We start from the raw sequence: 24,950 nt of genomic DNA, 5'->3' as shown, positions 1-24,950 counted from the left end.
GAAGACTATTAGCAATATCAAGGAACTGAAAGTTTTGGGTTCCATGGTTTAATTAATCCCTATCTGAAGGCCACAAAATAACATTATATTTTCATTTATCCACTCATCTCAAACCCCGAAGAACTGTTTCCTGAAGAAATCTCAGGGAGTTTCACTGAATACTGACAGGACCTAAGTTACTTCTATTCCACCTGAACCCACACAGCTCAAGTACTTTGTCTGAGATGAAGTATCTTAAGTAACATCTAAAATGGCATTGCTATTGCAATTTTAACTCAGACCGGAACACTTTCTGTCTTCACTAAACATCAGACTTGGACCATTTAAAAAAAATCATGAGCCTGTTATTAAAAATAATTATTACATACAGGAGTCACATTGTATCATTTAGCTCTTTATTTCTGTAACTAAAAAATGTTATTCATTCTTAGTGACTGACTGCTGTAAGATCACTGTTCCAAAATGCAACCATATTTTAGAAAATAAATCTCCTTTCCTTCCGTTCCACATCACTGATGAAATGAAACAGCGCCACAACCAAAGGCTGCTATTATTCAAATGTTTCATACGTCGTATATATCCAACATTAATATTTATTTTTCAGCTGATGATCAATGGATGATTTCATAATTATTATTGCTTCAGTCCTGACAGCCAATTTATAAATTTACTACAAGTGAACTCCATATTTTTTGAAAGTTTGAGGGTTCTAAATCCACAAAGAGCACAACAAAAAGACTCTGACAGAAATAACATGTTGAAAATGAAAATCCACTAAAAGTCCATTTGCATGATTTATAATAAACATGGATAAATATAAAAAAATACTAAAATATCAATTTTTAAAATACTAATTTAAAAAAAAGCAATTAAGCATGTCATCAAAAATTTGAAAAAGCAGAGCTAGAAGAAAGACATTTTTACCTAGTTCAAGAATTCTACAAATTACTTCAACAATGGAAATTTACCAAACAAAGGCAAAGACTTATGGAGTAGATAAGGCAAAGAATTTGTAAGAGAACAGAACTGTCTACTGAAAATAAAGTAGCTTGCATTGGTCTGTTTAGTCTGGAAGCTGCTACAACCATTGCCCTAAACAAAAGTTAAGCCATAGTTCCATGAGATACAGAAAACAATCCAACACTCAACCCATCTAATATCACTTGTGTATGTGCTGGCATGAAACATCACTGTATTACTTGAACAAGACCATAATTACATTGAAAGGGGGACAATACAGTTAAATATTGCCTAAATTGAAATGTTGAATGAAAGTTTCACAAAAATGCCCTCATGCTCCAGTCTTTCCTGCCACTAGAGGAAAAGAAATACAGTTACTTACCACATTTCAAAGACAGTGCCATTATAAAACTCCTAAAAGATAATTCAGGTAACTAAGAAACTCTAGTGCTTACAGGCTTGGCTAGGAAAATCTCTAATACATACAGTAACAAACATGGACAAAGAAGGATATCAGCAATCCCTATTCAGTAACATTGAGAGGAGAATAAATTATTCTTTAGAGTTCAGGACTTACACATCTCATGAAGTAAATATTCTACTATCAGTGAAGACTGTATAGTAAGATATATTTAGACATCATACAAGTACTCAGATATGTTTCACAATATGTACTGAATACAGAATCTAAAACGTGGCATTAGGCAACTAAACAATAGATATAAATTTCCTTTATACCTATCAATCACTTGGGTTTGTGACAATAAAATTAATAGGTTTACAGTCAATGACAGTCAGTATTACTCACTGAGTCACATGAACTAGAATAGGACTGTTGTCCTGGGTTTCACAGAACTGTGAGGGAATATTTAATTCTTTAGAAATCTTGTTCTCATAGCACTGTTTTTAAAAACATTGTATAATTCCAAATTCATACAGTTTTTTTAAAGTGTTTTAACTTTTTAGTAAATAAGCACTTGCAACAAAAGTGTTCTTTGCCAATGGAAACGTAAGGTACACTCTGTGATTTTGATTTAGACACACCTTTCCTGTAGTCCTGGCCCCAAACCATTTACTGAAAAAAGAGCTATGTTATTTGACCAGTGTTTTAAAATTACAGTCACTCAAAGATGGTTTTGACAAGGTATCCACAGATTTCATCCCCTCCCTTCAAGAGAATGCAAATTGACTTCTCTGTTTAAAACTATTAACATCGGGGAAAAAAACCTCCTAAAGCAAAATCTTAAGTAAGACTTAAATAGTAAAGCTACAAAACAGCAGTTATTAAAAAATGTGAAAGAATAAAACCAGAAAGATTTCAAAGTTATTGCTAACAAAGAAAAAAACGTTAGTAGTCTTCCTAGAACTAAAATACCACAGTTGCAGTAGTTTATTTCTCCACATAATTTTGCAATTATTCATCAAAATATGCAAGACACTTATTGAAACTTTTGTCTCAGAATTCCATAGCTAGGTTGTACTGTAAAGACATCATTATACACAGTCTAACATAAAGGCAGTATATTGTTAATATTTATAACTTGCAGATATCATACAGTGGGCTTAATATTTCTATACAGGAAATAAATAGTTATTTAGTTCCAGACAACATGATAACATCTCTTTCAGCTATAGTTATAATTATCACGTACAAACTTCCAAAGCAGAAGTTGTCAAGATTTAACACGAGCATTAATTTATGTCAGGGATCCATTCCTCCAAAGACAGCAAGAAGTGCAAAGGAAGTATCATCTTAATTGCCACTAATTTGCCCATTTTTAATTAAATTGATCAGTAATTTATTACCTTACCCAGCAGCAGAAAGCTGTTAGCATGCAGCTTTAAGAGACAGTAGATATCAGTCCTTCTAATTTCTAATACTATCATGGTTCAAAAATAATTTAAAACTGCTGTATCATATTTCTTTTGATTCCTGTACTGCAGGATATGCACATTCCATTTAAAACCTCTGTGAAGCACTCTAGAGTATAATCATAGAATCATTCAGATTGTAAAATGCCCTTGAAATCATTGAGTCTAACCATTAACCTAACACTGCCAAGTCCACCACTAAACCATGTCTCTAGGCACTCAGTCCACACAACTTTTAAATCCCTCCAGAGACAGTGACTCAACCACTTCCCCAAGTAGCCTGGTTCAATGCTGGATACCCCTTTCAGTAAAGAAATGTTTCCTAATATCCAACCTAAGCCTGCCCAGAACAACTAGAGGCTGTAATGCCTACATCAACTATTTTCCTGCTCTGTAGTCTCAAACTCCAACACAGGTCTATGATCTTGATTTTACATTAGAACAACATAATTTCTTTGCCAAAAATGTTTACAAGATGCAACATTCGACTCCAAGATGGGTCAGGAAGTACTCTGCATCCAAACCACATTCTTAGGTCTTATCTGCAATTTGATTTTTTTTTTAACTGAATACAGAATAAAGCCTGAAGTATTTAGGTTCATGAATCTCCATTATCATTTTAATGAAGGCAAGCGAGCTAGAAAATGTTCAATACCTGACATGAAGACTACAAACACCTTTATCTGAAGTTTCATTAAGTAGTCTATACCAGTTTGATCAATAAAATCACATATTTACTTTCTTTAAAATAGAAGTTATGATTTTCTGAACAGTGTATTGGTTTTAGTACTGCACACTGCAGTAATCAACACAGTTAGCTGGAATGGACATAGTACGTTCACTCAAACACTGTAGAAAACCTCTAGAGTCAACATGAGGTTTTCTATTTTTTTCAATGAAGTCTGATTTAGTATTGGTAGAAATAAAGTACTGTATGAAAGATTTTGCAAAAGAGCAGAGAATAAATTTTAAGTGGTTTAGAAAGTGGTTCATTGTCTCTCTTTAATTAATTTTATAGCTAAAAAGGATTGATATATGTTATTGCTACTGTGTCATATATTAGAATATAATCACAGGGCTACCAGAATCAAAACTATCATTGTGAAATATTCTGTAATACTTGGAGAATGACACGCAACATACAAACAAATAACAGATTCTGGTTTACATATCATAAGTGTACTCAAATGGAAGTGTCTAGACATTACTTCCCACACACTGATAAATGCACAAAATCCAAAAGATCTCTCATTACAGTAATCAAGCAATACATTATTACAAGTGAAAAATAAGCTAAATAGTCTATTTATAGATTATTGTCACAATTATGTTTTTTGTTGTACATGCCAAGCTCCTGTTACAGGTCTGTTCATTAAATAGGAAAAAGGTTTTGGCTTGAAATGAGGATTAATAAGTATGATTTACATTGGGGGAAAAGGAATATAGTTATACCATATATTTACAGAGCAAGGAAGAAGAAAGGAATAGAAGTAAAACCTGTAAAAGTCTTCCATTTTTTTCTTACAGTTTTCCTTAAAAACTTAAGTGGATCATTTACTTAAATTCATAAATGAATTAAACAATATAATTATCCCCAACTATAGAATTGCTTTCAATCAGCATACCTTAACAAGTTTCATAAGCTGGTAAAGGTCTTCAACCTCATCTTCCTGGCATGCAGTATATACTCTTCCAGTATTCACACTGGTACCCTTTATAAAACCACGATAGAGTGGCAAATCCAATGCATCAGCATATAGGTCAATGGCATGGTGTCCTACTGTCTGATACATATAGCTGTCCAATTCATCAGTCTGCCCTGCCACAATTAAGAAACAACCATATCAGGTACATTGTTGCAACAATTACAGATAATCACAATACTACAAAGTACTGAGAAAATCTAAATGTTAATATTTTTCAGTTCACAAACAGATGTTTGGTGACAACACCACTATAAACATGGAAAGAAAAAAAAAATAGATTTCTCCACCCAACAGACGTATGGAGAGGAAGACATCTGTCACAAACATGCTGCCTATTTGCAAATTGTGGTGCCTTTCCTTCTTCCTGCTTCATCCAAAAAATCTCCTATCATTTCAATTCTGCTTCCATTCACATGGTAATTTTAATAGGAAGACAGGTCAGAGGCACAAACTCAGATGAATTTCAACATACTCAGATCAAGAAAATTGTAATGCACTGCAATATTCAGAACAAGCAACTTGAACAAGGTTGTCAAAATGTACAAAAACCTTTACTGTTAAAATTGTTATCATGGTCATCACAAAAGGAGACTACCTCTGCTTAGGTGGAATAAAAGTAGACCACTACAACGTTTTGACACTGTTTAATAAGTAAAAAGCTTATTTCCTTAATCATGAGAGAAAAATGAACTAAATTTTCTTACAAGCAGTTTTTAGCCATCAGATAAGGAAAAAGCAGCTAAAAATGCAAGTATCATGAATTAGAATTACATCTCAAACTATACAATAAATAATTTATACATATTTTTTTCAGATAATATTTCTAAGAGATTTATAAAGTAATATATCATTATTGGTGAAATGTCCACTTTATTACAAGCTAACAAAGTTCACTCTTTTAATGCTAATTTGTAACTCTGGTACTTCTCTGAACTTACACAGAGACATCAAGCATTTCTGCTGTATACCTGTGTAGCACATCTTACAAAGAAGAAGGTCTGTAACTGACCAAGATAACTAATTTGTGATGTAAGAATTAGGTCAGTCACCTTTGATGCCACACAACAGATATGGTTCTGTACAAAACAGGCAAATCCAAACCCCTAATCACAACTAGCCAACCCACACCAGAAGAGTAGATTTAAGGGCAAATTCAGTGGTTTCAACATACATGAACATGATAAAGTCTTTATGTGATATTCTGCTTAGAATACACAGTTTCTTTATTAATTGAGACTCTCAGGCAACAGTGGTACAAGATAAAATAAAAAGAATGGCATTGAATCCACTATTGCCTGAAGCACCTCAATTAACTTTCTATAAAATTTCCAACTACACACTTAAAGAGAGCATTTGATGATTTTAATGATAATATACTACATTTCTGATGAAGATAAATTAGTTTGAAGACAACATATTTCAACAAGATTAGAAATTATTATGTCCTAGCTACCCAGAAAATAAATTTTTCCTACACTCTCCTAGCATTTGCCAGTTCTGCCCATGACTCATTTGAGATGGCAGCTCCCTTTTTCCTTCCCTTTCTGTGTACCCTCCTACTGTACAGTTACCAAATACCATACTTAATTGCTTAACATATGTTGAACAGTGAACCTAGTTAACATGCTTTAGCATTCTCCCCTACCAACTGGAAACAACTCACTTGCTTTTCCAGTCTCACTTCAATTTGTGCTATAGTCCAATATACAAATACTTAGCTCATCCTCTCAGCTCTTACTGACTACCTGAGTTTCTCCCATCCTTTGTCATAGAAATAAACTGTAGCCCATGAGAAACTGATCAAAAAACCATTCTAGTCTAAAAGGAAAAAAGCAGGAAAAATACATGTATCGAGGTCAATTTCAACCCACATCAGTTCCTCAATGCAGTCTCAATGCAGTTCACAGATGCTGGGTTAGAATAATGGAGAAAGACTCACTAAGATAAAAATGGATGAGCAGCAGCACAATGGCGCATTTTTGGCAGCTGGAATGGTTTACAGCATTTAGTTGAGCATCAGTTTAGAACATTTCCAGAAGTACAGTGCTAGTTTTGGTTGATGACATCAGCTTTTAGCATTTGTGCTACTGACCTCATACAACCCCTTTGTTTACCACCAGCATATCAATATTCTCATTTTCAAATTGTGTAAGCCTTTTTCTAACTGATCTTCTCTTCTTGTGGGCTTTTTTTCCCTTAAGGAAAAATACACTTAATACATGTCCATAGCAGCTTCTTTTTTGTACCTCTTTCAAGTCTCTGTATTGGCCTTCAATATGTAAAACCAGACAAAACACATACGGGAACTTAATTCAGGCATGGTTGTGATTCCGTTGTTTCTATTTTTTAAAAATTTCCTGCAAGAAATGTGGCTTTCATACCTGTATTTTCAGCAGGCCTTAAATTGGCAAGAGCAACAATCTGATGCCCAGCAGCAACACACTGCATCATATTGTAACAACTGTCCTTCCCACCACTGTAAGGAGAAGAAAATAGTGGCAATTAAAAGCACAGATAAAAGTTTTAGCCTCTTATAACTTTTAACTAACTGCTCAAAAGTAAGTATTATCAGAGCTGTTTATATAAAGTTTTGAAATACAAAGAGCTGTAGAATAGTAACAGTAGAAAAAGAATGATTTCACCATACATTGAATACATATGCATAGTGCCTAAATACAGTAACCATAAATCACATAAAGAGTTTTGTATCCTACTATTAATCTGAGAGGTTACATGAAGAAGAGCCACTGCCACTGGAATCTCCTCAAAGATTATCTTTTATTCCAGAGATGAATTAGTATGTACTCATTACTAGTTAATTTGGATCAAAACCCCAAAATCTGCTCCAGTGAGTTGCCAGCATTAGTAATCCTTTTAAATTAGGTCTGTCACATAGAGGTGATGCCTAGGGACACATTTTAGTGGTGGGCTTGGCAGTGTTAGGTTAACGGTTGGACTCAATACCTTAGAGGTCTTCTCCAACTTCATTGATCCTATATGTCAGGAATAACATTTCTCCTACATGGGATATGTTGCCCAAACCTTCATATTTGCCATTCTCAAAAACTTTAATTATTACAGGCAGTAGTTTCAGTTGACACTGCATAGAACATATGAATTTTTTACTGCATTTCACTGCAAATAAAAAATTATTAATGACAGTAAAAAAATATAAAAGCAAACATGATCATACTCTTGTTTGAGGCCAAGACATAATTCTCCAACACAGAGGATACAATTAATTTTGACATTCATTCAAGATCTACAGGAACCTTTTCTGCTACCAGTGAGGAAAGAATTCTGTTCTCTTGATGTAACTGAAAAAGTATCTCCATGGGTTTTAATCAATAGAAAAAGAAACATTACGACCTACAGTAAAAGTGCTCTAGAATACACACTGCTTAAAAGATCCATGTTCAGACTTCTGGCCTTCAAACTACAACTGCAGGTGGAGATTCTATGCAGCTTCTTTAAATGCCAAGACACAAAATCCATGGCAGGAACTGCAACAGACATCTATACAAGCTCTGTAAAACTGCATTTTGATAGAATCACTGAGACTTGCACAGGAGAACATATAGTACAAGCAGTCCTTGCTACAATAGACTGTTGTGCTCCTTGTGGTCACACTATTACTATTTCTGCCTGAAAGGGAGTTGGAGCAAAGTGGGGCTTGGCCTCTTCAACCAGAGAAAAAGTGAAGAATAAGAGGAAATGGCCTCAAGCTGCACCAAGGGAGGTCCACGTTGGACATCAGGGAAGATTTCTCCATGGGAAGAGTTGTCAAGCATTTGAATGGGCTGCCCAGGGAGGTGGTGCAGCTATCATCCCTGGAGATGCTCAAGAAATGACTGGACATAGCACTTGGTGCTATGGCCTAATTGACAAGTGGTGATCGGCCAAATGTTGGACTTGGTAATCTTGGAGGTCTTTTCCAAACTAAATGATTCTGTGATTTTGAAACAAACTTCTTCAGAATGTCCAGCTTTAAGCTCTCCCTTTTATCTAGCACTCTGCCCAAAACCTTGAAAGTGTCCTAGAGGAATGAAACTCTTTGGCTATTCCCCTAAATCTCTGCTTTTATCCATGCAGAAATTCTGTATGCTGTCTTGAACTTGTTGTGTAATTCAAACCTGAAGTAGAAATAGAGTAAAACATGGCATCCTTTTGTACTTGACAGATTTTCATAAAGCAGTTGCTTCTGTTTCAGTGCTAAAAAGTAAATATAAATATGATACAATCCTAATTGGAGGGTCCATCTCTACTTAACATTCTTCTAATACATACAAGCAACTTTCTTCTAATCTATATACAGACACAAAAAAAAATTTAAATCATACATTCATTCCTTTTGGACACCGTTCTTGATACCTTGAAAATGTCAACAGTATTCACTTCATAATTTGAACTTCCAGGCTCAACAGAGTAATGAGACAAAGACTCTTTTCCTTCTGAGTGACTTTATGCTGAAAAATAAAAGTCTCCCACTGGTTCTGATTTCAGCTACAAACAGCACTTCAGAAAAATAATTGTATGACAATAGATAATTGCCTATGTCATTTACAGTGTTTTAATATTTAAAAAAATTGAAATCAAAAATTAAAATGTCACCAGAATAAATATATTTATCCTTCCAATTAATGTATGTGTGTATATATACACACAAAGAAATTTTAAGAAGCATATTGATATTCATATTGCTTACATTGGACCACCAGTTAGTAGGTGGAAATCTGGGCTTACTGAATCACATGGTACTGTCCTGTTATTTATTCTCTGCATTATTTACCATAGTCCTAAAAACTACCAGTATCAAGAAACAAACTACATGGTGCCCACCCACAAGACCTTCCAAACTAAATGTGAAACACAACATGGTTAAGATCAATGAAACCAGCCAGTCCATGCCCATGGGAGGAAGGTGGACTCAGAACAGTCCAGAGAAGGGAGATGAAGACAAGTACTGAGATATCCTGGGGACACCTCTCAATTCCCAGCACAGAAAAAAAGCCACAGGCCTTTCCGTAGAAAGCTCCAAAGTGAGGTCAGTCAGGGTTCTGCAAGTATGTTAACAGGCAGGCTTATAAACAAAATACCAGAAGAAAAAAAAACCCTGGGTAACTGTGAAGATATGAACCTATAAAAGACTTCTAAGCAAAATTCCTTTCTATAGACAAGTATAACCACTTACAGTTCAGAAAATTCTAGAATTTTAAAGAGTTGAAAAACATCATATTTCAGGTTGAAGACTGGGTTTAAAATGTCTATGATTTGGCACAAAACAAAATGCAGGGTTTACCCCATAAATACCACCTTAAAACAAGACTATCAACTTTTAGTGTGGTCACCATTCTACAAGGAAAAAAAAAACAGGTTAAAGTAGTTTCATACATAATCCTGACCTTTGCAAAAGTAAGAAGCACTTTTCAAATACTTTTTCCCCCTCTGATCTTTGGCTAGCTCTGTTACAAAGACTTCAGACACTTTGATGTCTCTTTAAAACTCTTCTTAAAACTATTACTTGAAACTAAATCCGTCCTTGTAAAATAGCCCATTAAAATAGCAATTGTGTTAGAAACCTGTTTACAGGATTTTATTCCATCCTGCCTTTTAACACATTCCTCTGCTTTGAGAATATCAAAGTAAATAATCCTGAAAGACAATGTCTTATCTATAAAATAAAAGTAAAAAATTTGAAACTGATTTTCCTGATACCATATTTCAGCAAAACTAGAAAAACAGACAACATTTCCTGTATTTTCTCCTTGCATGAGGTTTGGAATTATTTGCAGTTGTTATGGCCAAATCTCACTTTCAACAAGGTTTGACATTTGACATTCCCTGAAGAATTTAATACATTAGATGTTTTGGCTTATGTAAATAGCTACTGCATCCAAAAATAAAAATACACAGCTCACATCTGCACAATTCTTTTCCACTCAGAGGCTTCCTAGCTTGTTCTCTTTTAATTAACTATTGTTTCTTCAAGAAAAACACATACGTGTCCTTATTAGAAAATGTTAATTTCTTAAAAAAAAATACAAGAATTGCAGAAACTAACAAAGAAACTTACAAAAAACATGTGTGTGGGGGGGGGGGAGATGCAACCCTTGACAGACACGGCTGTGTCCAACTCCAACAATTGAAAATAGCTAGCTTCATCACTTTAAAACTGGCAAAATTTAATCTCTCCTAAAAAAACACACTGCAAAAATCTATCGTTCAGAGTTTAGGAAATCTATCCTGAAAGAGCTTAATGTACTTGAAAGGCAGAAGCACGTGGATGTTGAAGTGCAAATGAGCAGAACCCCGTTTTTCCGAGCGGGACACGCGGCCCACGCTCCGCGGCCCCGGCGAAGGCGCTGCCGGCGGCCCGGGCGGCTCCGGCTCCCGCCTCACTGCAGACGCAGAGCCCGGGACACCGCAGCGCAAGCGACCGGGGCAGATAACCGTACGTCTGCTTTGGGCTGGGGCACTGCGGCTGTGCTGGTCGGCTGTGGGGTGGCTTATGTGTTTGGGTTTTGCTTGTTTAGTTTTAAAAATAGACCAGTTATTCCTGAATTCTGCCGTAACACGGGAATTCTTCCGAGTCTCTCCCTACGCGCAGGCAGGGACCGGCCCGCGGCGGCACTCGCAGGCGGCCACTGCAGGGGCCACGGGCAGAGCCCGCTGGGAACGCGTCGGCAGGCCAGGGGAAGGGAGGCAGCAGGAAACGCATGGGCGGGAAAGCCGGGCGGAAAGGGCCGGGCGGGTCTCCCGGGTGGCGCTGGGTGGAGCGCGACCCCCGGGCAGGCAGGGCTTCTCCCCGCGCCCTCTCTCCGCCTGCGAGACGCCCCTCGCTCGCTCACATAGGCGCTCCGTCAGCGCGTTACCTGATCAAAGCCACTACTCTCATGTTGCTCGCAGGCCGGGGGCGGTAACACTGACAGGGAGGTGGGCGACAGCCGGCAAGCGCAGCGCGGAAGGAGCCCGGTCGCACAACCACCCTGGGCTGCGCACGCTGCCGGCTCCTCCGTTGCTACCGCTTGGCCGCCTCCCCTACCGGGCCCTCCTCCCGGGGCAGGCCGGCAGACTGCCTGCATGGACCGAGGCTCGGCGAGCGGCCGGCACCCGTGCCCGGGGAGGTGCGCTGCCTCCGCCGCGGGGCTGCGCGCCGGCCGGGGCGGCGCGGCCCGGGCTCGGCCCGGGGGCGGGCGGGAGGAGGGAGCGGCCGCGGAGGCAGAGCGCAGGCCGCCTATGGAGGGCAGGGAGGCCGCGCTGGCAGGCCCGGGCCGCCCGGTTGAGGGTATCGCCCTCCTGCCGCTTCCCCGTGCCTGTCTGTTGCCTTCTGTCCTTCAGCGAAGAACCGCGGACCTGCTCCAAGTGACTGCTGCCTAGGGAGCAGGGCCAGCCGAGGGAGGCCACGGTCTCCCCTTGATGTGCCCGGCGGGGGATCTGTAGGGCAATGTCGCCAGTCCCCCGCGGCCCGGGGCAGGGAGCCAGCAGGGCCCGCTGGCAGGGCAGGAGCTGCTGCGGGGCTTTCCAAGTCGCAGCGGACCAGTGGTTGCGGCAGCGGGGAGGTTGGAACAGCAGAGCTGACCAGACTGCTTGGCTGCTCTCTGCTCGCAGGCGAGCACAAAATGTCCCTCTGCGTCCTCGGCTTCAGCTGCTGCAGACCGAAAATCGGATCTCCTCATCTCATCCCTGTTCTGGGCCAATTTTCTGACCAATCCTGCCATGGCACACATGATAGACGCCCCTGTAGGTTTGAAAGCTAAGTCACAAGCTTACCCAGTCTTTTGACACCTGACACACAATTTATTTCCCCCATGTCACAGAAGAAACATGTGGGTTAGCTCTCTCGAAGAAACCTTATTGCTAGACTAACTTTAGAAGTCCTATATCAGCAGATAAGGGCATTGCTGTTGGTACTGTGGCAGGGTTTCAAGCAGCAGTCCAAGGGCCCGCCACTCTCCAGGCTTTGGTTCCCAGGGCCCGTGAGACTAAAATGGGGCAAGAAGCCCCTGGTGTGTGCTTGGTTTCCAGCGTGGCTGGAGCCTGGTGTGCAGGGTCAGCGGGACCAGCAGAGTGCCGCAGGGTGAGCCTCGGGGCTCCCTGCAGTGCCAGCTCATGGTTCCTGCGGGGCAAATGTCACACAGGGCTTTGTCCCTCCAGGCTGGGATAAATGCTTTATGCACTGGGAGGGCTAACTTAGCAGTCCCCTGTAACATGATATTATGCAATGCTATATAACAATCTGTACCACTCAGGCTTTGCATTAGTTCCTTGCAAGTAGGCTGCTGTATGAAGTTCCAAGGAAGAGATAAGATGGAAAAAAGCATTCTAAAAAAACCACTTTGTTATAGTGATAAATGTTCCAAAATAAATGCATAGTGAAACAAGTGTATATATATATATACATATATATATATATATATATATTTTATGTACAGCTCATGAAACAGCTTGAAAAGCCACTTTCTTTTTTTTTAGATGATTTTAGTCAGCACACAATTTATACAGTAAATCACTGTAAAATAGGAGTGAATAACTATGGGCAGATATGAAGGTGATGATGCCTTCCTAAATACACTTTTGAAAAGTTAAGAAGATGCCTTCCTAAATACACTTTTGAAAAGTTAAGAAATGACAATTGATATAAAACTTATTTGCTAAATAGTTGTGAAGAGGTAGTAAACATAAAATAGAATTTTCTGCGTTAGAATAGTTGCAAAAAACATACATTTTAAAAATATAAATCTTCAGTTCATGCTTTGGCCACCACAGGCTGGCATTATGAAACTGAATATTTGACTTGTCTTAGAATTGCTTACAGGGCGTTTGAGTTTCCTACTAATTGATGATGACATCATATGTAAATCTTTGAAAGCCTTCCCTGCTCTTCAGAACATCCTAGGTGATCTAAAGATGTGAAATTGTCTTAGATGTGAAATTCTGATGAAACCACAGGAATTTTTTTAGGGCTTGGGACTTCTGTTTTTTAGCTCACGAAGGTAATGTAGACCTGTTCTGAACTAGAAGAGAGATTTTTAGCAGAAATTACTAAAATGAAAGAAACAATACTGCATGAACTAGTACGTGAACTAGTAGAAAATAACAGACCTCTGAGGAACTGTAAAAAAGGCAGAACAAAGTTATTTGATTTATAACCCAGAAAATAAAAAAAGAGGAAGGTAATTTTGTGATACATCATCTCTATATTTTGTGGGTTTGAATGATGCATATTTACTTATTTATTATCACAAAAAAGAATAATTTGGCTAGTAGTTGTGAACTCTTAGAGTATGCTTATTTGCAGTACTTAACAATGATACATGGAAAGTAAAAATCATGTACATAAATTATTCTACTGCTTTGTAAACTGGAGAGGCCATATAATCTGTAGCTGTAATCAGACAGCTTTAGAACAAATGCACAAAGACTTGTAAAGATCTTTTCTAGGCATTGTTAGAAGATCTGCAAAGAGTAATTCTGAAGTCTTGCATTTTCAAAAAGGTCTGTTATTATTAATCTATTGTTGATACAATATAGCTGGGCTTTAGGGGAATGGTTCTATTGCATTCAGTTTTACAGCTTCTAAAAAAACAAATTTCCACTTACAAGTCAGACTTGTTTAAAGCAGAAGTTAAATACAGTACTGTAGGACCGGACCAAGGTCTGCTTCATTTACTACTGCAACTGGCATTTTTGCTGCTACTTGGTGAAGACATCAGTAGTTATTTGCACAAATAAAAAAGTGGCATTTGGGTCCCAGAATTCGAGAAATATATCAAAATTGAATTAATAAAGTGGGGTTTGAAAACAAATTTGCATTTTACCCAAAAGGATGCTGTTTTCAAATTATGTTGAGTATATTCTATGAGAAAATCTATTTGCTTTCATTCACCTATGGAATAGTTCTTGTGTAGTGTCACTGCTCTTAAAAAGTTCTGCCATATGACAGTGGACAAAAGGAAATGCACCATCTCTCAAACTGCTTGCCCCGAGACATTCTGCTGTACTGCCACAGCAGCTCAAACAATGAAATCCACCAAAGCTGCCTTTTATCTTGGGGTAGTACTGGCTAGTTTGTGCAGAAGGCCTGCAATGGCTCAGTGTTTCTTTTTCACCCTTTTCTGCCTAGAAAGTTGAAAATAATGATAATGAATTAGTATAACTGGAGGAACCTGTCAGAGGATTGAAAAAAGCAATGCAGTATCCCTAATGATGTGGAATAGTTAATTAAGTTCTCTTATAAATGAGTTCCAAAAATAACTTACTTTCAGTAAGTTATTCTGAGAAACAGTCATTTTAGCATACCTGAGCTGCAGTGCCTCTTAGCAAAGGGCCAATTATCTGGTGATTGGCAGTTAAAGGTGAACTAATGAAGTTCTTAATTAAAAGATTTCCTATTATAATCACCAGTAAGTAACAGAATACTGCATACATAAAGCAGATATAACGTTAGAAGAATATTTCCATTTTGAAACAAAGGTTTTGAAAATGGTCTCTGCCTTTTCTTGCCAGGTCCAGAATGGGAATGTTGGAGTTTTCACGGGTGTAGCTGGCAGTGTGCCACTATTGGCCTATATTAGGGTGTCCTGCTCCGACTCTCCTACAGTCAGAGGTGTTTTCTTCATTTAACAGGTGGCAGAATTTTTTGCTGCTCTTAATACCCTAAGTTCTCCATTTAGTATAGAAAAATGGTTTGAGATTTTACAGGAGAATATTTCAGTTGGACTTTTAACTAAGAAACTGGCTGCAGAGTTCCTTTAGCTGCCTGTCATCAACAGCTTCCCTGAATTTTCACTTACTTCACAGTAAGCAGCATATTTTCAATTTCCCTGTGAGATTAACTAGAATTATATTTTGCAAAAAAAATTCCAGTTTGTCAACATGAGATGCATTGACATACTACTAAAATCTAAAAAAAAGAAATTTCTCAGGCGGCATCTCTCCCCATTGAGATGTACAAGGACTGCAGGTCCTACTGTCTACATTTCTACAGCACGACAGATGTAGAGTATTGCTCTGAATGCCACATAACCATACTAGCAGTTCATGATGCCCTAGATAAAACAACCTGTTAAGATTTGCTTGGGCACCTTGTCACACTGATTGCTTCTTTTTAGACCAAAATAGGCATACATTGACTTGAAGTTGATCTCCATTCTCACAGACATGACTGTAGTGATCAGCAGTGTATGTGAAGAATGACTTATTTGGCCTATGGTCTCCTTGCTCTTAAGTGATCCCTATAAACACTACTTAAATATATATACGGCTCATCCTGTCATTCTTAGTTCTGGTCAGGCAAGGCTTGTCATTTTCATGATTTGAATTCTTTCTACAGAACTATAAAATTCAGCAACTTTATTTTGTCCTTTGTATAGAACTTTTTAGAAGTCTTGGACTGGTATTCATTGACCACTGTGACAAACAGAATTTAGGCCACAGTAGCATTATATAGGTTCTTGAATAATAGGCAATTGTCCTTATATGATGTCAGTTTTTCTAAGCTTTTGATGAACTTCACTAACCAATCAAGCATTCTTCAGAGAGTCAAAGATGTAACGCTAACCTTCTAACATTATATCTCTGTCAAAATGACCAGTTTTTCCATCAGGCACTAGTGCAAGCTAAATTAATATTCAGTGGCAAATAAACAGTTTTCTCACTTGATTACATGAGTTTTCAGTGTTCAAAGTCTTTATTCTCTCTATTAGTAAAAGCACTAATATTAATTACCACCAAGAGAAGCTGTTGAGTGTGACTGGCAAAATCATTAATTTACCATTTTCTGTTAAGCATAATCGTGGTATTTAAATGTATTTTTCTCCATGTGAAGTCTTAAAGTACTTTCAAGACAAAAAACAATGTCTGACCACCTCAAGGTCACCAGGAAGCCTGTAGTAATAAAGGAGTTTCTCTTCTACCTATATTTGTTTTGATTGCTATTAAAAATTTAAGTGGAGATGTTATATTTACAGGTTTAAAGCACTTTTATATTCTCCCTACTTTTTCTCCCTCACTAAAAAGATTTGGGTTTTAGAAATGAAGATTTCAATTTTTTGTGGAAATTCTAAATGTAAAACAAATTTGTGAGCTAATCTAATGATACATTGAAAAAAGGTAAATCAGAGATGAGTTAATTGCAAAGAAGTACATGTACAAGATTTAAAACCAAGTCCCTGTTATCTAACATGAGATGTTTCCTGTGAAGCTGTATTAACTGCCAATGAAGACTGAAGACAGAACTTTTGGAGTGTTTCTGCATGTTAGAGACTATTAACCATTCTAGAGAGGAAGAAAGAGACTAGGCTCAATATTCCTTAAAATGTGTTCATCATCCAAAAAATTTGAATCTAAAACGATAGGCTTTAATTTATTGAGAGTTAGCCTTCTATTGGCTGCAAAACACCCAGGAAAAAAATGTGGTCATGGATAATAATCCATGAGAACAGAGAGAAATTAGCTATCTATTTAACGAGGTTAAGCTACAGCATCTTCTCCATCATCATAAGCTAAACCACTGAGGTCTTGTAGGCAGAAATGGCTGAGATATTTTTACAGAGACACAGGAATTTAGAGAAGCAGTTTTTAATGAAAAGTCAGAAAATTGAACTGTTGCAATGAAAATCTAAGAAGGAACTATCATCTCTTGTTGTAGTGGTATATAATTTGAGATCATTCCTCACTTACTAAAAGGTTTTGCAGTTCATCATTGATTAAAACATTTGAGTGGTTGAAGCTGGTGAAGTTTCAGGGGAATAAGCAAACAGCAAGTTTTTTGGCCCATTTGTTTCATTGCAAAAATCTTCCTGTACCATAAAATATTTATAACAGAGTTGTAAGTAATAAAAAGGACTATTTTCTTTTCATTCCACTCTTCCTATTTGTTCAATTTTGTCAGTAAAAATACCATTAATAACTTTAACAATCAAAGCAGATTTTAATGTGTCACATTTAATACTCTTCTTCTCACAGTTAAATTTTTCAAGAGAGAATTAATCTAGTAAGTATGGAGCTGTTTTGACCTAATTAGCAAAGTAGGGAGCTTAATTTTGAGTGATACAGAGAAAGCATTTCATTGCTGAAAAGAAGCAGCAAATCAGTTTTACTTTTCAATGTCCTATTGAACTGTATGACATCATGTGTAGTATAAACCACTTGACATAATCTGCCTCTGATTTTGAGTCCTGAAGGAAGGGTGGCTGTGACAGTGCCCTTTGAAATAACATTGAAGCTTCAGCTCCCATGTCAACATCATGCTCTAATCAGTGCAGTCTTTTTTGTCACAGGGTTTTCCACCTTCTAATTGACCCTGACATATGCTATTCACTCTACCCCTTGGCTTCGGACATACAATTCCTGTCATGGTCAATTATTAGGTGATAGAGCCTGCAACCACAGGGACCATTGCTTAAAATCATCCTACACACTAAGCCCTGAAGTGACCAAATTCACATCTAACTGGAGGGGAAGAAGGGATCTAGTCTTTGATAAAACTAATATTCTTTCCACTTCTATATAGAAAAATGTCAATTTTCATCATCCTATAAGTTACTGAGACAAATGGTGACAGTGCTATTTCTGAAATAGGTTAAGGAAAAGTACAAAAACCTTTACCAAACTTAAACACTCTGAAATGAGGAAATTGTCTGTATGAGCATACAGTATGCATAAAAATTAGATTACACTACATTTGAAAGGCAGATGAGAGTTTAAGAGTGACAAGTGGGCAAGTGCTAAAAATAAGGGCATGTTACTTCCTTTCCAACATTGCTTTGTCTGTATGCTTTCTTTGATGTTGTTTAAGCTTTGAAGTAAAGAAATACTTTTCAAGAGTCTGAAAGGTACTTCTGATTACTATATTGATAAGAACTGGTTTTGAACAAAAAGATCTCTTGTGGTTTTCCCATTGGTTCTGTAATGACTGAGAAATTGCACAATGACAAAAACCAGGACACCTGCTCTCTGGTCTTCATGCAAGCGTTATGATTTTCAAAACAGTTTTGCGGTCATTGTTTTTCTGCAGTAATCTTAAAAAAATCATTACAACTTCAGGAATATGGGCTGAGAAGAGCAAAAGTTTACCATCCATCTGCAAAGACTGAAAGGCAGTTTTGTGAACTACTGGTTCACTTCACAGATTCTCTGTCCATAGTCAACTATGCCACTGACCCAGAGGACTCTCCCTAGTTTTTGCTGTGTGAACATTAATTTCAATTTACAAGGCACCATTGCCTGTTTATTTGGGTTTGGGTTTTTTGTTTTGTGGGCTTGTGGGTTTTTAAAAAAAATTTGAAGGGAATTTTAGTAATCTATAGTCTTTTTAAGTCACAAATTTTTTGTCTGTGGGAATCTTACACTGGTTTGTTTTGCTACTGACATTTTACTTAATTCTCTTGTATATAGAACACAGCTCAGAAATAATCTGTAAAAGACCCTTGCATATTTGCTGAGTTTTACAGGTAATACAAGATATCGTATTCTGAAAGATGTGATTTTGTGATATCTTTATTTGCATCTCTTAGCCTGAATAGACAAAGCTCTAATTAACATTCATACAATTATCTAAGTCTTTAAAATCCCATCTGTCTTAATGATGTATACATAGCATAGCAAGCCCAATAAATACCAGGCACATACAATGCAAATGCTTTTAATTTAAATTATAACACTGCTTACTGAAGCTCTTGTACGTATTCTGTTTGTTCAATTGTATGGGTATCGTAAGACTTGGAAACCTTCCTTCTGAAGTACACAGTCCTGCATATATCTGAGAGCTGTTAGTTCAGCAACTGCTGTTACTGTGTGCAATATCCAAACAAGTAAACTTTGGAAATGACTGATTCAGCTACAAATGAGTTACCTGGTGTGTAACCGGACTCAGGTGTTAGCAAGACAAAAACTAACCTTGACTGAACATACGAATAGATATGCTAATACTAAATTCCCACAACTTCAAAATTAAAAAAAAAATAAAAGCACTGTTCCTAACATGCATTCTTTTATCTACCCTACATGTATCATGTGACATTCTAAACATTATTTCATAGAGGAGTTAATTCAGCTTTCAGCAATGTGCAGTCTGTGAAGCAAGGAGAATAACTCCTGGCTGCTTTATGGTTTAAAGCATGATTGAATATACTAACAGGGCTCCATGAAGTACTAATTTCAATACATATAATGTATTTTCAAAATATTTAATCTCTATACAGGTCTCATCCTCTCACAAAGTGGAGCATCTCTAAGAAGATGCACTTAAGAAGATGAGGCAATAGAGCCCAAAAATACTGAGACAGCACCAGTGATCTGAATCTTGAAATTTTATTCCCTGGTCAATAACTTGTTGATTGTTGCTCAATCATTCCTGCTACTTCAGTTGCTCTTTGTTTCAGTTTCTCTCTATATAAAGTGACATAGCTATACCTTGCAGAGTATTTTGAGAATTATGGGAGTTTACAGCTGAGTAAGATACAACATCATTGTAGTAATATTTTTAAAAGAGTCTTTTCATAAACCTTTTAACTCTGTTGCTCTAAAAATCATTCTTATCATTAGATAATGGCAATTAAGGGAAATGCTCTGTGTCCTGAATGAGATAATTTATAGTTATATAAATTTATAAGATTAGCTTATTTTCAATGTTTATATACAGGTTCTTCTGGGAAAGTAGACAGGGACATCAGAAGCAGTATTTAAATCTCACCATGGCCACTGATTTCTTATGCTTTATCAAATAACATATTTGCAAAACTACCAGATGGGGAGAGAAACTGCAGTGAGAAAATAATGGTGAGGTTTGTAGTACAGGAAAAAAAGATTCAGACATTAGATACATTATTTTAACAGCACGAGGAGCTTTAAACATTTAACAAACTTCTTAAATAGAAGCTTTTCATTGATCTCTCTTCTGCAAGGATAGCAAAAGGAAAAGGTGAAAGAAAACCATACAGCTAAAGGTGACACAAATCCTAACCAAACACAGTTAATAAGGAGTATAAAAATGGTAAATATTTGAATGATAAATCTTTTGGCAGTCTAGGAGGCAGAAGGTTACTATGGGCTTTGCATTAAAGATTTCTAATAGGATATATACAGTCTCTCCTCCTTCCATTATGGATAAAATTGGTAAAAAACAGCTTTGAAAAATTTGATTCTCCCAGGCTTTTATGCATACTACAGCATTAAAAGCAAACATTTAAAGATAGAAAACTTGTGAAACCTCAGTGCATTTTTTAACCCATTTCCAGGCAGCATTAGATCAACAGCAGAAATAATTGCTGTCAGTTTGTACTTTTTGACCAATAATTCTCTGTATTTTCTGCAAGAAACTTGAGTGATGCAAATGACCTTATTTTTACAGCATGCTTTTATTAAATAGTTTATTATTTTGGCAGACTAATAAAGATTTTGGTATTTGCTTTTATTTGCAATAATATTACCACGACATAAAAAAGGATTTTATGTTCTTTTTGAGGAACAAGGAGGATAAAAGTGTTGATGGATAGTGCAACTAAGGCATCAGCAATGAGCTGGAAATGAGACACATAAATATGAAAGCAGAGCTAAGAAAATAGAACTGCACCCTTGGCCTTTCTTAAAAGAACATGCACATGCCATGGTTCATTCATACAGTTACAGAAACTCCTTTTGTTTTTAGTGAGTCAGTGAAAATATGCAAAGACTAAAATATTACAAAGATTCTCAGTTGTTTGGCATATTTCTGTAGTTAATGTAGTTGTGAAATGTTTCAAAACATTTAGAGAAATGACTGTTGAAGATGATTTTTTAGAAGACATGTATTTTCTTTGAAGTATAAATTTGTCCTTTTTTTCAAGTTATGTCTTAGACAAAGGTGGTGAAGCAATATCAGTGTTCAGTTTTCCCTTTTTTCCCCTTCAAACAGACCTAATTCTTTAAAGATCAAATAGCTGAGACCTCATAGCCAGATCAGACAATCACACCAAGGTTTTAAAAACAAAATTATCAGTCCTGTAATAAAAATAAAAGAAGCCTAGATAGCATGTAATAGAATTAATCTTATTTTATATTGGATGGGGAGTTTGGTTTCAGATTGAGAAGATTGTGGCTATAATATTCATTTTGCAATAATCTGAGATCCTTGAGAATGGGTGGTGTTAGATGCAAGGTGGGGGTATTCAGCAGTAAGAAATATATTGATCAAACACATAATTGGATGTGCCATGGAAATAATGAGGGATTGAGGGTGCTTAAGATTTGAATTTTGCTTATAGCCACTCCTCAAAAAGATAGTCGAAGTAGAAAAATATGAACAGAACAAATACCGCATGAAAAAATCTAAACAGGCAAACAAAACTTTCCCTAACTGGAAATTTGTTTGTTCCATTTGCCTTTTCTAAAAGGCAGCCAGTAAATAGGAATCACGAAGTATGAGTTTCTTAGAAGAATAAATCTAGCAATTAATTATATGTCAAGGCTTAAGAATCAAAAAAACTGCTTATGCCCATTGCCAGTCATTCACTCCCTGTCAGTAGTAGTTCACATCTTTCCTGGGATGGCATCCAACCACAGTGGCATCTAAAATATAGCAGGCTATATTGTTACAGTTGGAGGTGAAATTGAAAGTTGCACCAAACAGAAGTGACAAATTCACATTGCTCAGTGTTGCCTAGCAATAAGAGATGAGTTTATTATGATCACTTGACTCTATATCCATCGGAAGGAGGCTTTGTATTCGCACCAAAATGCCACTAGCCTTACAGGCAAAAGGGGCAAAAATAGGGTGGGCAGAAGGAGGGAACAGTCACAGTAGTTGTGAGTATGTTCCGTATTTCAAGATTTCTCTCTGTCTCAGGGGAACGAGTCAGGAAGGAGAAGGCAGAGCCTGCCTCCAGCTGAACTCTTTGAGATTGGCCAGGTAGCTGGTTACAGACCTTAATCATGCTTTTGAGTGCCCTTAGTAGTGCTGTTTCATTAGTAATGGCTTGGAGTTCAGGGCCCTGCAAATGAACTCCTTACTGAATGTTCCCAAGAACTGCTCGGTAGTTGTTTTCATTGTGCAGACCTTTCCATTTGCTTCTGCTCTAATTGCATCTTTTTCTTTCTTTTTTCCTTTTTTTTTTAAGGGTAAAGGACAAGTCATCAGGGAGCTTTTCCCTCCTCAGACACCTTGTTCTTTTCTTTTTTGACCACTGTTTATGTGGGAAAACATTTATTTCTATCTTGGGCATTGGACCTTGTCTCTCAGAGTATTAATTACCTAACTATTCACATAAATGCGTTTTTTTTAAAGAACATTTAGGTATCCTTGAAGACCTTACTGGACACCCACACACATATTTAGGCGCATAATCAGTTTTAAAAATCAATGCAATCGTTTCTATTAAACTGGCAACCCCCCCTCCAATAACTGATCTGTTTCTGTGTTTTTATGCCATCTGCATTTTTGACAACTGAATATTTTTGACAGCATGGTCCATTGTGCCCAAGTTCACATCATTTTTTTTTCTCTCTTTTTTTTTAAAACATCATATGACTACATATGTAATAAGAAAATGGGTTATATCACACATTTTGCTTTACAGATTTGGGTTCACAGTAGATTTTTTGAACTGACAAAAATTGTACGAGAAGTATTTCTATTATAAGAATGCATTTATTTTATAGACATTATAGTTTAATGAAATGCTATGTAAATACATTGAAATTATAAAACAGTTGTGATTTTAAGAAGCTTTAGAAACAAAAAAATAAAGATGCAATTTAGAGATTATATAGTTTACGTAAAATAGAATAAAATATAGATAAAAATACTCTCTTGTGTGAAATGTTTAATTAAAAACGCTAGTGCAGAATTACATCCTTAGTTTATGTGTTCATCTAGCCAAATTAACTGAATCTATGAAAATTTTAGAGCATAATTTTTATATTTTGTGTACAAAAATGCAGCTGTTGTCTCAAATTGTCACTTAGGCAGTATGCTTCGAAGGTAAAAAACTGAGGTACTTGCATTTTGTAAATGTTTTTGTAAAAACCTTTCGTAACTTTGGTCCTTTCTTTATTTCAGATTCAACGTGTTACAAACAAACATATTCCACCTGTTACAACAATCTGGCATATTACTTCCTTGATACGTGATGATACAATACCTCTCAGGTTTGCTGAGTAGCAAAGAGAAATGTAAGCAAATGAAAAGGTTTTCCACTTTCACAGTTTTTTTCTGCTTGGGGTTCTGTTTGTCTGAGAACCGTATGAATAGAAGCCATATTTTATAGTATTTCTTTAACCTCTGCCATCTGGTGTAGGTTAGTTTTTCCACTGCCAACATATCCTAGAGGCCCCAGTACCAAAATGTTTAATTTCTAAGTAAACATTTGGCCTTTATAAATCCAGTTTAAAAAAATAGAGCGTTATTTTTTTAAACTTTATACTACATTTCCCACTACCAATGACATTAATGAACACACAGACAGGTATATGGGTTTAAAGGCTTCTGGCTCCGACTTTTCTGTAGCTGACCTCCAGAGATGTTAGGTCACCTGACATCTTTAATCACCAAGTCATGCTCAGTTATCAGGAAAGGACTTGAATATTCCCTACTGACCTAAAGCCTGAAGTTGTGTCAAGGGATTTGCACCACCACAGCCAAAATTTTCCAAATGACGTATGGTTTCAGGCAAATGATACTCACCCATGCCAAAGCCAGAGCTTTAACTTGTTAATTTTCTTTTAATTTAATGCAAAGTTATTTCACTGCAACAAGAGAGGATTGTTGCTACAAAAGAATTTAGGCAAGTAACTCGCCACTTAAGAAAACCAAAGAATGCAATAACCATATCTCTAGCAACTTCCTTATGTCTGAGGAAGGAAAAAACCACAAAAATCATGTGCCAGAATTCGACTACCAAGAGGATTAAAAATAAAGAACAGTAAATTAATTAACAAGTGGCTCTTTTTTGATCACTGAGCTCTGAGCTGCTGTGCAAAAGTTATGCCCATTTAAATGAATTTAGAATTTGATTAGTTTAATCAGTGTGATTTGGTAATGAAGATTCATGGTATTTGCTGAATTTAAATGATACTTGTCCTGAGGATAATTCTTCTTGCTGGACAGTATGGAAGAAGAGATGAGGTATCACCTTTCAGCCAGTCTGGGGTGTAAAATTCTGTGTTACTTTCTAAGACCACTAATTGCATTTATTTTATTATGCTGAGTTATAAACAGCAGCATCTGGGGAGTGAACATCCTCTCTCTGCCACAGCAATAGTGAATTCTTCTGCCTGGATGGACACCTGGTTAAATTGCCTCAGTATGAATCATCAGAACAGATAAATCAGTGCCCACACTGTGATCTTTTTAGTCATCAGCGAAACTTGTTCAGTTTAATTTAGTAATTTTCTAATTCCAGCTCACTTTGAGACCATTTATATTTTTTCATTGTG

The 24,950-nt window shown here is 36.9% G+C and overlaps 1 protein-coding gene and 1 long non-coding RNA gene across 7 annotated transcripts in view; one reads left to right on the top strand and one right to left on the bottom strand.

The window, feature by feature from the left end:
- The window catches only part of DPH6 (diphthamine biosynthesis 6), a 184,013-nt gene extending 172,466 nt beyond the window's left edge, over window positions 1–11,547 (bottom strand). For 3 of the 4 annotated variants that reach the window (XM_058026375.1, XM_058026374.1, XM_058026376.1), the window contains exons 1-3: window positions 11,411–11,547; window positions 6,920–7,014; window positions 4,458–4,651 (exon numbers count right to left, since the gene is read on the bottom strand). In XM_058026375.1, the coding sequence (XP_057882358.1) occupies window positions 4,458–4,651; window positions 6,920–7,014; window positions 11,411–11,433 (312 nt within the window). In that variant the 5' untranslated portion in view covers window positions 11,434–11,547. Of the gene's footprint in view, window positions 1–4,457; window positions 4,652–6,919; window positions 7,015–11,410 lie in introns of those variants that run through there. The other variant, XM_058026377.1, reaches the window with a different exon arrangement.
- LOC131084709 (uncharacterized) overlaps window positions 10,898–24,950 on the top strand; it is a 48,200-nt gene continuing 34,147 nt past the window's right edge. For all 3 annotated transcript variants that reach the window (XR_009114583.1, XR_009114582.1, XR_009114581.1), the window contains exons 1-2: window positions 10,898–10,989; window positions 23,575–23,687. This is a non-coding gene — a long non-coding RNA (uncharacterized LOC131084709). The remainder of the gene's footprint in view (window positions 10,990–23,574; window positions 23,688–24,950) is intronic.

Source organism: Melospiza georgiana, chromosome 6, assembly GCF_028018845.1.
Source record: "Melospiza georgiana isolate bMelGeo1 chromosome 6, bMelGeo1.pri, whole genome shotgun sequence".
NCBI lineage: Eukaryota > Metazoa > Chordata > Aves > Passeriformes > Passerellidae > Melospiza > Melospiza georgiana.
This window is presented reverse-complemented; position numbering and strand designations above follow the sequence as displayed.